Source organism: Schistocerca piceifrons, chromosome 1 (assembly GCF_021461385.2).
Source record: "Schistocerca piceifrons isolate TAMUIC-IGC-003096 chromosome 1, iqSchPice1.1, whole genome shotgun sequence".
In the NCBI taxonomy this organism is placed as follows: Eukaryota; Metazoa; Arthropoda; class Insecta; order Orthoptera; family Acrididae; genus Schistocerca; species Schistocerca piceifrons.
In genome coordinates this window covers 280,277,593-280,295,260 of record NC_060138.1, presented here as the reverse complement: position 1 = coordinate 280,295,260, position 17,668 = coordinate 280,277,593, and the positions used below count along the sequence as shown (strand labels likewise).

The 17,668-nt window shown below is 40.0% G+C and overlaps 1 protein-coding gene across 2 annotated transcripts in view; it reads left to right on the top strand.

The window, feature by feature from the left end:
• The window catches only part of LOC124716941 (exosome complex component RRP4), a 110,673-nt gene extending 94,196 nt beyond the window's left edge, over positions 1–16,477 (top strand). Inside the window, exons 6-7 of one of the 2 annotated variants that reach the window (XR_007005696.1) lie at positions 15,885–16,046; positions 16,218–16,477. Coding sequence is in view for 1 of the 2 variants with exons in the window: in XM_047243564.1 (XP_047099520.1) it covers positions 15,885–15,962 (78 nt within the window). In the remaining variant the exon portion in view is untranslated. Of the gene's footprint in view, positions 1–15,884; positions 16,107–16,217 lie in introns of those variants that run through there. The other variant, XM_047243564.1, reaches the window with a different exon arrangement.
• Positions 16,478–17,668: the final 1,191 nt, after the last annotated feature.

The following is a 17,668-nucleotide window of genomic DNA, read 5'->3' as shown; positions in this document are numbered from 1 at the left end:
ATCACCAGGTTCTGGGTCTGAGAAGGTGTGATTCTCATTGATGCGATGCCAAGAGGCAATACAATTAATTCAGAAGCACATGTCAACACATTAACTTAAGACGTGCTTCCGGCGATTTTGGTACCACAGCAACCCAGGAGATGTTTTGCTGCAACACGATAACACTCAGCCCTACACATGTCTGCGGACTGCTGAACACATCGCAAAATAGGGTTGGAAAGTGCTACCCCATCCACCCTACAGCCCTGACCTAGCCTCCTTGGACTTCCACTTGTGTGGGTCATTAAAGGATGCCATTTGTGAAAGACAGTTTGAGGACAATGAGGAGGTGATTCCCATAGTGAAGAACTGGCTCCGCCACCAGACCAAGGATTGTACCAACAGGACATACACGCCTTTATTTCATGCTGGAGGAAGGCCATAGAATGAGATGGAGATTACATGGAAAAATAGGGAGTGTAGATAAAACACAATTCTTTCATGTGTGTAGTTGTCATTATGTTCCATAAAGAATTGTTGAAGGGAAAAAAAAAAAAAAAATTGGTGCATTACTTTCTGGGCAACCCTCGTAAGAAAAGATGACACATGAGAAAGAAATTGTCCAAATGGAACAGAAATCACTAGGTGTGATGCACATGTACAGGCAAACAAATGATTATAGTTTCAAATACATTGGATTATTTATTCAAGAGGAAGAGCTTCACAATCCAGGACAAGAAGGCCTCCCCACAGCTTCACCAAATTCTGGCTTGCAATCTCATTCAGCAGTTGTCTTCATTGATGAGTTCCACATTGAACTGAAGCCCAATGCCCATCGGAGATGTAGTTGGAGATGCCCCGAACAGCTGTAGGATACCAACCTGACCGTCACCCGTCGTTCAGCCTGACAACCAGGAGTGATGGTCTGAAGTGCTATTTCTTTTGGTAGCAGGACCCTTGCGGTAATCATCTGTGATACCATTACAGCATGGCAGTACGTCAACTATATTCTACACCCCTTTTTGTTTCCCATTATGGCAAGCCATCCTGGGCTTGCATTTTTTAGCAAGATAATGCCCACCCATATCTGAAAAGAGTTTCTATTGCTTGTTTTTATGTTTGCCAAAACCTTCCTTGGCCAGCAAGGTTGCCGGATATCTCCCCAATTGAAAATGTTGGAAACATTATGGGCAGCGCCCTCCAACAAGGTCGGAATTTTGATGATCTAACGTGGCAGTTGGACACAATTTGGCACAATATCCCTCAGGGTGATGTCCAGCAACTGTATCAGTCAGTGCCATGTTGTATAAGTGCTTGCATAAGAGCCAGAGGTAGACTCGTGTGTTACTGAGTTGCTCAATTTGTGAAGCTCTTTCTGTTGAATAAACCATCCAAATTTTCTGAAATTGTAATCATTTGTTTGATGGTGCATGTAAATCATATCTACTGATACCAATACAGACTGTTTTACAATATTTCTTTGTTTTGTCTCGTAAACTACTCATTACCAGAACTTATAGTCCCCTAGCCATTTGCTCTAATTGCCCGTACATCATTTAATCAAATACATTTATTCCAGAATGCAAGCTTTTCCAGCCATGCTCATAACATTTTTAGACATGACTGGATGTTTGCTACACCTCGGGCAAGCCTTTGTGTACAGGTTTTAAAAAGTGGATATAATAAGGGTTCCATGACAGAGGCTATTGACTATGGTAAAAAAGGAGTCAAGAAACTCCAGGAGGAGGAGGAAAAAAGGAAAGAAACATGAAGTATGAGGCCTGTTCAAAAAATTTCAGAACTTTATCCACAAAATTTTTGTACACTTACCTTTACTTATTATGCATGGTCTCCTTCGAAATAGTATCCTCCACAGTTGATACACTGCTGCCAATACCGTTTCCAGTTCTGGAAGCAATCTTGGTACACCTCTTGCTGGATTATGTGAAGCACTGTCTGTGAATTTTGTTTTATTTCGTCTATGATTGCAAATCTTTGTCCTTTCAACATTGCTTTGGAAATAAATTTAAAAAAAAGGTCCACAGGGGCCAGGTCTGGAGAGTATGGAGGATAAGGTAGAACAATGATTTTGCTTTTTGTGCAATAGTCTCGCGCGCGCACACACACACACACACACACACACACACACACACACACACACACACACACGAATGTGCAGATGTGTTATTGTAATGCAAGAGCAATGAATTGTCCACCGCATTTCAGTCCATCACCTTCTCACATTTTTTCACAGACATCGCAACACATCCCGATAGTACCATCGATAAACCAATTGTCCCTGTGGCATGAATTCTTGATGAACTAATTCTTCAAATTCAAAGAAAACCACCAGCATGGCTTTGACGTTTGATTTGAGCTGAGGAGCTTTTTTTGATCATGACAACCTTTCCCGACCCACTGTGAAGACTCTATCTTGTCTCACCAACCAGCTGTGATTCTCTTAAGGAACATCTCGTCCTCATTTGTGCAATCTGAAAGATCTTCATAGATTGTGATGCAAAGGTCTTTTTGACCGTGAATCATTGTATTTGTCAGGATGGTATCAGGAGATCAGGTGGGCATCCATTGTGTTTTTTCTACATGTAAAATGAGAAATGCCAGGATTCAGAGAAAAATGGGTTTTATTTGCTAGAACTACCACTAAGGGGTACAATATTTACAAAAATTGGCTACAGCTGCAGAGTGAACCAAAACAGGGTACTGAAGGAGCATTTTGGCCTCAGTAGGAAGGGCGGGTCAACACATGCTGAGGGTAAGGAAGTCAGAAAGCAAGAGAGCAACCCACTGTTATGGCTGCTACATTGCTGACCCACTTGCATACCTCATGTGACAGCAACCAGTCCTTCCATTGGTGGGTTTGTGGCAGAAAGTTGGCATCTCTCACTCAGCCATACCGTGGAGGCATCCATAGCTCAATGTAATAGCTGGCCACAAGTACTGTGAAGTAATTTACTTAACCACTCACGCCACTGCCTGAGGCTAAGTTAAAATAATGGAAGCAGAACTACAATAAAAATTTTTAGCGTTATTATCCATTACCATGTACAGTTCCTTACCCCTTCCATGAGGACCTGTTAGGGGTCTGTGATTGTTACAAAGGGTGACAATAATCAGTCTCAATGACCAATTCAAAACATAAAAGAAAGGTCTCAAAAGTAATGGAGGGTTGAATTCTCAGTTTTTTAAAAACTTATTATGAAATATTCAGCGGGTACAAAGTGTAAGTTTTTACTTTACAATATCATTATCCATTGGTGTCACTTGAGTTATTCATAATTGGAAGTCTCTGTAAATATCATGGATGTCAATCTTTTCTTTTCACACACACTTCATGAAGCTGCCAGAGTTAGTGCAATGGCCGGTAGTCGACTGTGTACTTGGAACCAAGGTGGTGGTGGGTGCAGTGGCAGCGACCAACTGAGCTGCAGCTGAGCCGAAATGCAGGGTCACCCAGGCACTGTAATGCTAACCTGGAGTTGAGGTGGTTAGAGGGCTGTCTGGTCAAATGAGAGTGTGTCGAGTACCAACAACTGCAACACTCGCAGGCAGGAATCACATCAATGTAGGCTCATAATAAAGAGTGCTTGATTGGGCCTTCGTGGCCTAAAACGTTGTCAAGGCACACCTGAAGCCACACCAGGCACAAATAAACAGCAGCTTGCAACAGCAAACCGATAGTCATTGCTGTGGTTGCCAACACATAGGACCAGTAGGAAAATATCAATTCAGATTGAACGGTGGGAAAGATCCCACTGAGGGACACTAGTTTGTTTATGTTAGGATGGCATCAGGATTTCAGATGGGTGTACATTGTGGTTTTCCTACATGTAAAATGAGAAATGCCAGGATTCAGAGAAAAATGGGTTTCATTCCCAAAAACTACCACTAAGGAGTACAATATTTATGAAAACTACAGCTGTGGAGTGATATGATATGGAGAGACCATTTCACCGTCAATATTCAGGACAGTTGGACACGTCCAGAGGGTAAGGAAGCTGACAGGCAAGAGAGCGACCCACTGTTGTGGCCGCTACCTTACCAACCCTCTTGCGTACCTCACATGATGGCACCAGTTCCTCCCATTGGTGAGTTTGTGGCAGAAAGTTGGCATCTCTCACTCAGCGATACCGTGATGGTATCCCTAGCACAGCCTAAAAGCTGGCTGGAAGTACTGTGGAGTAGTTTACGTAACTGCTCACACCACTGCCTGAGGCTAAGTTAAACTGACAAAACAGACTGCAATAAAAATTTTTGCCATAATTACCCGTTACCATGTCCATCATGAGCCGTAGGACGAACTTGGCGGCAACATGATGCATTCCAAGATGATGTATCACTATTTCGTGGCATGATCCAACTGAAATGTTATGTCCTTCTCACTCTTTCGGACAGTCAGTCTCCAATTGGTACATACAGTTTCATTGACATTCTTGACATGAGCGTTGTTGGTAGATGTCAAAGGGCATCCTGAACAAGGATCGTCTTTAACTTCCGTCTGGCTATTTTTAAACAATGTGAACCATTCGTAACATCGCATATGGCTTAAGCACTCACCACCATGGGTTTCCTACATCATTTTGTGTGTTTCTGTAAAGGTTTTCTTGAGTTTCATGCAAAATTTAATGCAGAAGCATTGCTCCGCTAACTCTGCCATCTCAAAATTCTCAAACTGTGGAGCACAACGTTTCTACTCAATACAGCACTGAACATTTACCAACAGACAAACAACAATGAAACTTCTGACAGTTACACATTGAACACAGATGTGTGCAGGGATGCCAACTGAATTTTGATCCAACACACCATTGGTGGGAAATTACAAATGTTCCAGAATTTTTTGAAGAGATTTTGTATGTTAGAATGTAAGAAAGAAAGACGCCTACATCAGGATTCCCTACTTGACAGGTTCTTCACCGAGGAGCTGGGAGATGAAATTGTGTGGGGTACCCTACAGAATGGACTTCCCCAGTTTCACCCTTACACGTCCTAAAAAGTGGTCCTAACAGCTCCCTATTGATGCCAAGTGGAGAGGGTAGCAACACAACACAGTAATCACCTTTGCCTTAGTTTACATTCATTCCATGGACTGAATTACCAAAGCAAAATCTTGTAAACTCGAATCTATTATTTTATCATCTTTCATAAAGAATTTTAAAAAAATGTGACTCCTCTAGGAGGAGTATATGAGACTCTACCACACTCACAGAACTATACTGGGATATTGCCCTGTGTAGTTGCAGCAAACACCGCGCTCATTGTTATGAGGCCAATTTCCTCATAAAATACCTTCATCATTCGTAAACTGCCACTGAACCAGAGGAGTTAAATGTTTTGAATAGTTAAGAAGTACTTTTTGTTGGTCATTTCATAGTCAGTTTCCTGTCTTTCTAAATCTGGGGAATAGCATGCAAAACTCAGATACTTGCCTTTTTATGTTGTCATGTTTAAATTAGTATATGGAACAGATTAATCCACTCAGGTAAATTCATCTACCTTGCTACTTTGGATGAACCTCAAAACTAATGAGACCAACTTTTTTAGTAACCCTCAAGATATGCCTCTTTCCCGAGAAATATTATCCTATGCCACTGTTTAATTACTCACAGTGATAGAGTCCCTGTTTATGTATCCTCCCTTTTCTCTCGGGTATAGGTCATCTTTCTTCTCTAGCACTCATATCCTTTCCACCACCCTATACATACATACAGATTAGAGTGCAACATCCGTTTAATAGCATTTATTACTCTATCTTCTCCTATTATATATACATATATTGAGGTAGCCCATATTCAAACTCTGTTTTTAATCTGTCTTCTGTGGTATGTGTATCTTACTCCTCTGTACATACTAACCCATAACTTTTGAAACTCCGGAGATGGGAACTTGCCCTTCAATATATCCTCTCTTCCCGTTATCCACCAGGCCTCAATCTCCGCTAATTTCAAGTTGCCGCCACTCATACCTCACCTGTCATTCAACAACATCTATGCCTCTGCACTTCCACCTCGACTGACATCTCTGCCCGAACTCTTTGTCTTTTAATATGTCTGCTTGTGTCTGTATATGTGTGGATGGATATGTGTGGGTGTGCGAGTGTATACCCGTCCTTTTTTCCCCCTAAGGTAAGTCTTTCCGCTCCCGGGATTGGAATGACTCCTTACCCTCTCCCTTAAAACCCACATCCTTTCGTCTTTCCCTCTCCTTCCCTCTTTCCTGATGAGGCAACAGTTTGTTGCGAAAGCTTGAATTTTGTATGTATGTTTGTGTTTGTGTGTCTATCGACGTGCCAGCGCTTTCATTCGGTAAGTCACCTCATGGGTTTTAAGGGTGAGGGTAAGGAGTCATTCCAATCCCGGGAGCGGAAAGACTTACCTTAGGGGGAAAAAAGGACAGGTATACACTCGCACACACACACACATATCCATCCACACATACAGACACAAGCAGATATATTTAAAGACAAAGAGTTTGGGTAGAGATGTCAGTCGAGGCAGAAGTGTAGAGGCAAAGAAGTTGTTGAAAGACAGGTGAGGTATGAGTGGCAGCAACTTGAAATTAGCGGAGATTGAGGCCTGGAGGATAACGAGAAGAGAGGATATACTGAAGGGCAAGTTCCCATCTCCGGAGTTCGGATAGGTTGGTGTTGGTGGGAAGTATCCAGATAACCCGGACGGTGTAACACTGTGCCAAGATGTGCTGGCTGTGCACCAAGGCATGTTTAGCCACAGGGTGATCCTCATTACCAACAAACACTGTCTGCCTGTGTCCATTCATGCGAATGGACAGTTTGTTGCTGGTCATTCCCACATAGAATGCATCACAGTGTAGGCAGGTCAGTTGGTAAATCACGTGGGTGCTTTCACACGTGGCTCTGCCTTTGATTGTGTACACCTTCCGGGTTACAGGACTGGAGTAGGTGGTGGTGGGAGGGTGCATGGGACAGGTTTTGCATCGGGGGCGGTTACAAGGATAGGAGCCAGAGGATAGGGAAGGTGGTTTGGGGATTTCATAGGGATGAACTAACAGGTTACGAAGGTTAGGTGGACGGCGGAAAGACACTCTTGGCGGAGTGGGGAGGATTTCATGAAGGATGGATCTCATTTCAGGGCAGGATTTGAGGAAGTCGTATCCCTGCTGGAGAGCCACATTCAGAGTCTGGTCCAGTCTCGGAAAGTATCCTGTCACAAGTGGGGCACTTTTGTGGTTCTTCTGTGGGTGATTCTGGGTTTGAGGGGATGAGGAAGTGGCTCTGGTTATTTGCTTCTGTACCAGGTCGGGAGAGTAGTTGCGGGATGCGAAAGCTGTTGTCAGGTTGTTGGTGTAATGATTCAGGGATTCCGGACTGGAGCAGATTCGTTTGCCACGAAGACCTAGTGTCTGTATGTGTGGATGGATATGTGTGTGTGTGCGAGTGTATACCTGTCCTTTTTTCCCCCTAAGGTAAGTCTTTCCGCTCCCGGGATTGGAATGACTCCTTACCCTCTCCCTTAAAACCCACATCCTTTCGTCTTTCCCTCTCCTTCCCTCTTTCCTGATGAGGCAACAGTTTGTTGCAAAAGCTTGAATTTCATGTGTATGTTTGTGTTTGTTTGTGTGTCTATCGACCTGCCAGCACTTTCGTTCGGTAAGTCACATCATCTGTGTTTTTAGATAAATAGTATACATATTTAGACAGTGTTAAGTGCCACTCAGTTTCTTGTAAGTTCTCCAACTAAATATAAAAGAAAGGGTCAGGAAGCTCAAGTACCAGTTTTTCTTGAGTACTATGATACCGGTACTGCTACTTTTCCTGAAAATCATTCCAGGATATAAATTCTTGCAGCACCACCACATGTGCATAAATAGAACAAGCATCCAAACAGTAATTTATCTAATTTATCCGTCGGTTTGAAAAATGCTTGTGCAACACGTCAGTTCACCAAAGCGATATGTTAGACTCCATTTTGTGTAGTAGTAATGCATATGTTTTGTTTCATTTTTTGTGTTTGTTAAAGCTCTTTTAGGGAGCAGTGTGTGTGCAAGATGAGAGAGAGAGACAGAAATTGCTCAACATTATTTCCTCTGTACAGGAGTAATTTTGGGCCTTGTCAATTTTAAGGCCGCATCCTTTAAACTATAATTATTTGATGGTCACCAAGATCAACCAGGAAATGGCAACCTAACAGATCTTGAGGATTCCCTCAGAAATCATTGGTAAGACAGACCGTGCTCTTTGTAGGAGCAGCCATTCAGGGTGGCAATAGAAAGTAGTACCTACTCTGACAGTCTGCGATTTTCTTGCTGGGACTAAGTTTTTAAATAGGACGTAGCAGGGAAAGGCAAGCTAACTTTAGTCTATGTCCTATAGTAGACAACACATAGCACCTGAGTCCATCACAGAGGACCTCGTGGACAATACCAACCCCAATTAGGGCAACGTGGTGCGATGCTACTGCCTATAGGCCGGGTAACACACAGTCATGTTCCACTGTTGCATAAACATGTGCACCAAAAATCTAATAAATACATTCTAACTACTTTAAAATGTGCATAAAAATAAAACACACAATTTCAGCTTTCTCGCATTATCAAACCTGATGAAGTAATCAAATTGTAAATTTATTCTTGAACTCGGTCATTAATGAAATTAATATTTCTCTCTCTCTCTCTCTCTCTCTCTCTCTCTCTCTCTCTCGATCTATCTATCTACCCATCTATCTGTTTTAGCACTACTTGCTTTTATTGCAATAAACAATTAAATATTTTTCTTTTCTAGATGAAACAATGTACTGCCATCATCTAAAATATTTTTATGTTGAGAGAAAGATCACTCCCTTCATTTGAAGTTACAGACAGTACCAGTAAGAGGCTATGTCAATTGCAGAATAGGCATTAAGTTGTTTTTCAGATTTTCCTTGTAGCACCTTATTCACATCTTGAAGAAATGTTAAACCTTGATTCGTTGCTTCAGTTTTCTCGGTTTTAGTACGAAGACACTTTCCTATCTCTCCTGGTAGGTCTCCAATAACAGCTGATTCATATACCTGCAGGGCAGAAGACAGAGGCATCCCTTTTTCTTCCAAACATGCAGTGAGGGGTTTACTAAAATAAGTCTCAATAAACACCGAGACTCTTCTCATTATGAACACTAACTGCAATGGAGATACTTGCTGCTTTGTTTTTGTTCATCGGGTCAAGCATCCTATAAATGATCGCCATAATATTGACCTGCTTCAATCCATGTTCCCCTTCTTGTGAGGATAGGCTCTGTGGGGTAAAGAGGTATCATGCATCATATCAGTAAATAATTCAGCTCTTGATGGCGCCTTCACATACACTTTTTTACAGAGAGGAAATTAAGGCATTTACTTCTGAAAAATTCACTTGGGTTTCCTGTGCCAAGTGGTGAAGAGCACATGCTAAATAACGTATATGAATTGCGTTAGTATAAAATACCTGCAAAGCCTTAACAATCTTAATCATGTGTTCTGCTGCATGTTAACTATTGCCAGGAGTTGTCCCTCATTATTTTTTTACATGCAATCAGATATGTAACACATTATGAACAACCCTAGCAATCCAATAGTTTGTTTCTTCAAGTATCCTAGAGCCAAGGAGATGGGGTGTTCGTGGTTCAAGTTCTGTCATTTTTCCCATGACAACATTGCTAATAAATCTCCCACACAAGTCTTTTATATCATCTACAGATAACCACAAACTTGAGTCGCGGGTATCACCTCTTATTTCTTGTATCACCTGAAAGGAGTCATTTTATTGAAAATTGATAAAGATCAGGGGTGGAATTTAATATCTCACTTTTGTGGGGAGCAAGTTTAAATTTTTTTTTTTCAAGTATGTTTGTTGATTATGAACTAAACTTAACCTGTGGCACTAAGTAATTTTACATTTCCATCGTCAATATGTTTCAAAGTTTTAAATAATTGACAAGTTTAAATACTTCTTCATAAACTTTACCAATGGAGTTTTTCATTATTGTTGATTCATCAGGAACTTTTCGTTTAGACTGTTTTTCCAGGAATGTTTGAAATTTTACATTATTTAAATTATTCAAAGGGATGTTGGCTGAAACTAGTTCTCTGAATATTTCTTTTAAAAAATTAACATTGCCGTAATTTCCACTTCTGCTTGCAGAAGGTGCTGCAGGTAACATTGTTTGGATCTCGGGGACATTTTTATTAACAGAATGTCTATGAGCAGCTGTTTGTAAATATTGTGTAATCTAAAATATCTTCTTATAGGACTCCTATAAAAATGGTATAAAATAATTTGAGTTTATTTTAGTTAAATAAAAACAACAATTACTAACTCAAAAATTGCATTAATTTTTAAAATATACTTACTTATTGACTTACTTATACTGGCCACACAAACTGCAGTCGGTCCTTGTCCTCCCTCAGTCCCACCTTCCACACTTCTTGTCATCTGCATCTCCATCTCCCAGACCCAGTATCTGCATGTCTCCCATGGTATTATCCTTCCATCTCATTCTTGGCCGTCCCAGGGGTCTCTTTCCTTCAGCTTCTCCATCCATTACAGCCTTTATTACCATGTTCTCCCCTCTCCTCCTCACATGTCCGTACCATCTTAGTGTCTTAATTTTCATACTCACTACAATGTCAGGCAGTGTGTATAATTGTCTGAGTTCTCTGTTTTTCCTTATTCTCCACTGTTCACTTTCTTTCTCTGGTCCATATATTTTTCTCAGTATTTTATTTTCAAAAGTGATGAGTTTTTTCTCTGACTTCTATGTCAGGGTCCATGTCTCACTTGCATAGCACACTATTGGCTTCATGATGGTCTGATATATTCTCATTTTTGCCTGCCTAGATAGTAACTTCGATCTTATGATGTGCATAGTTCCTAGACGTACTCCCTCAGCTTGAATTCTTGTTCTATGAGGTTTTGTTGGTTGATGTTGACACCTAGGTACATGAATGTGTCTGTTTTCTGTATTGTTAGATTTCCGGTTTTTAGATGGTTTGGTCCTAAATGAGCTTTTCTTCATACTATCATGAACTTTGTTTTACTTTTGTTTATACTTAGACCTGCTTTCTTAGCTTCTTCCATTAGCACAGTCCCCATTTTCTCCAGGTCTTCCATGTTCGTTCCTATCAGCACAATATCATCCACAAAAGCCAGGACATTTATCTTTTTTCCTATGGTGACTCCAGCGCTTTCATATGTTACTCTCTTCAGGGTGTTGTTGAGGGCCAAATTAAACAGGATTGGTGATATATCTTCTCTCTGTCTCACTCCTGTTTTTACTTCAAATGCTTCTGAGAACTCCCTCTGTACTTTCACTCTACACTTTGATTCCATCACACACGTTCTAGTTAGCTCTACTCATTACTGTCATTTTTCTCTCATGCTCATATCAGTCTTATAAGTCTTCATTGATTATGTTTTTGTAACTTTTATTTTAATTGATGCTTGAGAACATATTAAGTTGATGTTGAGCACTAATGCACTCTTTGCTCCATATTCATTTTCTGTTGCCTTGTAAATCTTGAATCCCTACATCACAATTACAGAGTCAGGTTTGGACTGTTCCCATTTCTGTGATTGTGGCACTGCCGTCCCTGTTCACCTACATCTCCATGATTAGCTCCAGTAAATCATATTCAGAGTGACTGCATGAGACACACCTGCAAGTAGTATTGAGTCAGTTGGTATGGTGTCATCTTCATTGAATGTCATTTGTTGGTAGAAGCAATAGGCAGGCAAGATGTAACACCACAAGGGTAATAAGGGGAACAGAAGTGTGGAAAGTTGGAATATACAGAGGAAAGACAGGATTAGGACCTGGACAAAGAGGATCTGTGAAAGGCATAGTGCTGGCCAATGCAAGAGTGAGATACTGTTAGGTAAATCATAATAGTGAGCGGAAGTCTGTGGATTAATAGTTCTGTGAAGTCTTTTTCACACTGCTCTAACTATAATGTCATTGCAATATACTGGAATGATTGTTACATTCACAAAACTCGTGAAATCCGTGACAACTCTAACGTACCTTTTGTAACTGTCTTGACAGACTAAATGGAAAATATGTTGTATAATTGTAATTTTACTGTATCACAAACACAAAAAGATGTGTTATAGCCAACTGTACTGCAGACTTTATACTTGGTTAGCTCTACAGTTAAGTTGAAATCTAGCTATTATAATTCAAATTATCTGTGATTTCATTTAATATTATGGTCATTAGTTTAAGAACCATGCACCGTGGAACTTGCCCATCAGTGGTATGGCTTTCATGCCTCAGCGATACAGATAGCCATACTGCAGGTGCAACCATAATGGAGTAGTTGTGGTTTCTGAAGAGGGTCAGCAGCATTTTCTGTAGTTGCAGGGATAACAGTCTGGGTCATTGACTGATCTGGCCTTGTAACATCAACCAAAATGGCCTTGCTTTGCTGGTACTGCGAACAGCTGAAAGCAAGGGGAAACTATAGCTGTAATTTTTCCCAAGGGCATGTACTCTACTGCGTGGTTAAATGATGATGGCATTCTCTTGGGTGCCATATTCCAGAGGTAAAATATTGTCCTATTCAGATCTCCAGGTGGGGGCTACTTGGGGGAGGGGGGGGGGGGGGTTGTCGTCATTAGGGGAAACAAAACTGGTGCTCTGTAGATCAGAGCATGTAATGTTAAATTTCTTAATGATGCAGGTTGGTTAGAAAATTTAAAAAAGGAAACATATAGGTTGAAGTTAGATATAGTGGGAATTAGTGAAATTCAATGGCAGTAGGAACAGGGCTGCTGGTCAGGTGAATACAGGGCTATAGATACAAAATCAAACAGGGATAATGCAGAAGTAGGTTTAATAATGAATAAGAAAACAAGAATGCGGGTAAGCACTATGAGCAGCATAGTAAACGCATTATTGTAAGCAAGATAGACATGAAGCCCACAGTCATCACAGTAGTAAAGTTTATAAGCCAACTAGCTCCACAGATGATAAAGAGGCTAGAGAAGTGGATGATAAGATAAAAGAAAATATTCAGATACCTAAGGAGTATGAAAATTTAAGTCCAATGAGGAACTGGAATTTGATAGTAGGAAAAGGAAGAGAAGAAAAAAAAAATAGATGAAAGGGAACTGGAGGAAAAGAATGAAAGAGGAAGTCGTCTGGTAGAATTTTGCACAGGGCGTAATTTAATCATAGCTAACACTTGGTGTAAGAATGCTAACACTTGGTTTAAGAATCATGAAAGAAGACCGTGTATGTGGAAGAGACCTGGATATAGTGGAAGGTTTCAGATTGGTTATATAATAGTAAGACAGAGATTTTGGAACCAGATTTTAAATTGTAAGACATTTACAATGGCAGATGTGGTCACTGACTACAATTTATTGGTTTCGTACTGTAGATTAAAACTAAAGAAGTTGTAAAAAGGTAGAGATGGGACCTGGATAGGTTGAAAGAATCAGAGATTGTTGATAATTTTGAAGGGAGCATTAGGCAACAATTGGCTAGTATAGAGGAATGGGATACAGTAGTAGATGAATGGGTAGCTATGAGAGATGAAATAGTTAAGGCATCAAAAGATCAGATAGGTAAAAAGACAGGGCATAATAGAAATCCTTGGATAACAGAGCAGATATCGAATTTAATTGATAGAAGGGGAAAATATAAAAATGCAGCAAATGAAGCAGGATTATAAACATCTAAAAAATGAGATTGACAGGAAGTGCAAAATGGCTTAGCAGGAATGGCCAGCGGAGAAATCTAAGACTTTAGAAGCAAATCTCACTACGAAAAAGATAAATACCACCTACAGGAAGATTAAAGAGGCATATGGAGAAGAGAGAAACAGGTGTATGAATTTCAAGAGCTCAGATGTAAAACCAGTCCTAAATAAAGAAGGGAAAGGTGGAAGGACATTATAGAGGGTCTGTACAAGGGAGATGAACTTGAAACAATATTATAGAAAGGGAAGTAGATGTAGCTGAGATAGGAGAATCGTACTGCTAGAAGAATGACAGAGCTCTGAAAGACAAAGACAAAACAATGCCCCCAGGGATAGACTATATTCTGTTAGAACTACTGATAGCCTTGGGAGAGCCATCCATCACAAAACTCTACCTTCTGGTGTGCAAGATGTATGAGATAGGCAATATACCTTCAGATTTCGAGAAGAATGTAGTAATTCCAATTCCAAAGAAAACAGTTGCTGACAGGTGGGAAACTTACTAAAATATCAGTTTAATAAGTCATGGTTTCAAAATACTAACATAAATTCTTTACAGAAGAACGGAAAAACTGGTAGAAGCTGGAAAGATCAGTTTGGATTCTGGAGAAATGTAGGAACACCTGAGGCAATACTGACCGTATAACTTATCTTAGAAGATAGGTCAAGGAAAGGCAAATCTATGTTTATAACATTTGTAGTCTTATTCTAAGCTTTTGACAGTGTTGACTGTAACACTCTGTTTGAAATTCTGAAGGTAGCAGGGGTAAGATACAGGGACTGAAAGACTGTTTACAACTTGTACAGTAACGAGGCGGCAGTTATAAGAGTCTAGGGGCTTTAAAGGGAAGCAGTGGTTGAGAAGGAAGTGAGACAGGATTGTAGCCTATCACCAATGTTATTCAATCTGTACATTAAGCAAGCAGTACAGGAAACAAAAGAAGAATTAAGAGTAGGAATTGAAGCACAGGGTAAAGAAATAAAAACTTTGAGGTTTCTTGACAACATTGTAATTCTGTCAGAGGCAGCAAAGGACTTAGAAGAGCAGGTGCAGTGTCTTCAAAGGGTGATACAAGATGAAAAGCAACAAAAGCAAGACAAGGATAATGTAATTTAGGGTGAATTAAAAGGGAATTAGATGAGGAAATGAGACACTTAAAGTAGTAGATGAGTTTTGTTATTTAGGCAGCAGAATAACTGATGATGGCCAAAGGGTAGAGAGGATATGAAAGGTAGACTGGCAGTGACAAGAAAAGCATTTCTGATGATATGAAATTTGTTAACATTGAATATAGATTTAAGTGTTAGGAAGTCTTTTTTGAAAGTATTTGTATGGAGTGCTGCCTTCTGTGGAAATGAAATGTGGATGATAAACAGCTTAGACAAGAAGAGAATAGAAGCTTTTGAAATGTGGTGCTACAGAATAATACTGAATATTAGGTGGGTGGATCATCTAACTAATGAGGAGGTACTGAATGGAATTGTGGAGAAAAGAAATTTGTTGATAGGACATGTTCTGAGTCATCAAGTGATCACCAATTTGGTATTAGAGGGAAGTCTTGAGGGTAAAAATTGTAGAGAGAGACCAAGAGATCAATACAGCAAGCAGATTCAGGATGGAAGTTGCAGTAGTTATTCGAAGATGAAAAGGTTTGCACATGATAGAGTAACATGGAGAGCTGCATTATATCAGCCTTCAGACTTAAGACCACAACAACAGAGAATTTATTTCTCGTTCTTGTCTGACTGGGTGTGTACTTTGTTTTAATGCACTCTTGTTGATGGTGAGATGTCATTTGTTACCATGAATTGATAACAAAAGAAACAAAGTAGTAATTAAATTTTGATATCTCAGTGGTCTGCACCATTGGCAACACTTTATTTGGGGATATCTTTATAGTACATGTAACTATTTGAGCTTAAGATTGTGTTGGAAATTGTGTAAATAAAAGGAAAAGAAACAATGTGCGTGGCAATGTGCCATATAATAGGAATGCAATGCGCACTCGACACCCAGGCTGTGATGTCGAATAAAATGTATCATCCACCTGTATCTATTTACAGCGCTGTTGTTCTCTGGCATAGTACAGGGTCAGTGGTCGGTTGATTTTCTCATTTTTAAGTGAAACAAGACATGCCTCTTCGTGTAGCCATTGTGATATTAATTCTCCTTGTACTTTCATTGTTCTGCAGGTTGCTGAATTGTTGCAGCCTGAGCCTATGAAGGATGTTGCAGTTCTTACTAGACACAGACTGACTTTGTCTGTGTAAAAGTTACAGTTTATGTTAACTTTCTGTTATGGAAGAGCCATTGCACCAAACAAAAATATATACACACTTGTGAATGTATGCTTTCCCGGCGTATACAGCTGGCGAAGAGTTCTCGGGCTTCCAGCCGGGTGGCGGTGTCTTCAAACAGCGACGTTTCGACGAGTGACATACTCATCATCTTCTGGCTGGCGAAGATGATGAGTATGTCACTCGTCGAAACGTCGCTGTTTGAAGACACCGCCACCCGGCTGGAAGCCCGAGAACTCTTCGCCAGATATACACACTTGCTTCTGTGAAATTCTGGTAAGTCCACCAGGCTGTCAGCAGACATGATCACACCAAAACAGTTTGATCATAGCAATATTGTTTCAGTACTCATGTTATCATCCATATTTAATTTTGCAGTTGTTATATTTTTTAAAGTTTGTATGGTGACAGTCCTAAAAATAAAATGTATCTCATATAAACAGAAAAAAATATTAAGTTATGTTAAAATAAAGCAAGTTCGTAGTTAATTGTGCATGTTCCATGCTACGCCCCACTACATTTTTATAAAAGTTTCTAAACTCATGATCCTTTTGTGATAAAATTATTTCTTTGTGAATATAGATGCTGCTTTGAGCTTAAGATTGTGTTGGAAATTGTGTAAATAAAAGGAAAAGAAACAAAATTTAGAAATTTGTCAGTATTGGTCAGAATTTGGTGTGTGTGTGTGTGTGTGTGTGTGTGTGTGTGTGTGTGTGTGTGTGTCAGCAATAACACTCACTATTTGTCAGGATTCTAGTTGACACTGACTGGGTTTCATTAGGGAAACCTAGGATTTCCAAACTGGAGGCTACTCAATGGGATGGTAGAACATAGTGAGTTAAATTGGCTTCTATTTTTATATATGAAGATATGTCTGAAAGAACAGATACCATTGGTGACCATGCAGCATGTTAGAATGAACTTAAAATGAAATGAATACCCCTAGCTGCATACAGGCATTGACATATGTCAACAGGAACAGTTGAAAATGTGAGCCCCGACCGGGACTCGAACCCGGGATCTCCTGCTTACATGGCAGACGCTCTATCCTTCTGAGCCATCGAGAACACAAAGGATAGTGTGACTGCAGGGACTTATCTCTGACACGTCTCCCACGAGACCCACGTTCCTGTATGCAGCTAGGGGTATTCATTTCATTGTAATTTAAACTGGCGTCTTTGCTCATTTCATGAGGAGGGTAGAAAACTCAATTAAAAACAACCTAAAAGTGATAAAAATGTAAAGGAGGTAGTTGGGTGTTGAATTAAAACTTTTATTGGTGGCAACTTCTGGAACGCTGCAACATTCTAGCTATATTACTAGCTCTGGCTGCATGAATGAAGCACAGGTGAGTAATTATTCCCTACAAAAAGCATACATGTAGCCAGTACACTTAACAAATTTGAGAAAAACATTCTCTAGCAATTGCAACAGAACCATGAATGTTTGCTGCAGTGTATTTCTCATAGTAAAAAGACAAGACATCAGTGTGAAAAGGTGTCGCCTTTATGCCTTTACATTGAGAAGTAACTGGAAGGTAAGCATTATTGATAACTCAATCAAATTTAAGTTCTTATGAAATGGGACTTGTGAAGTTATTTATGTGGAGAGTAAGTGCGTCCATGCGTAGAAATAATTATGCAAATAAAACACAGTGTCAATAGAATATCCAGTCTATA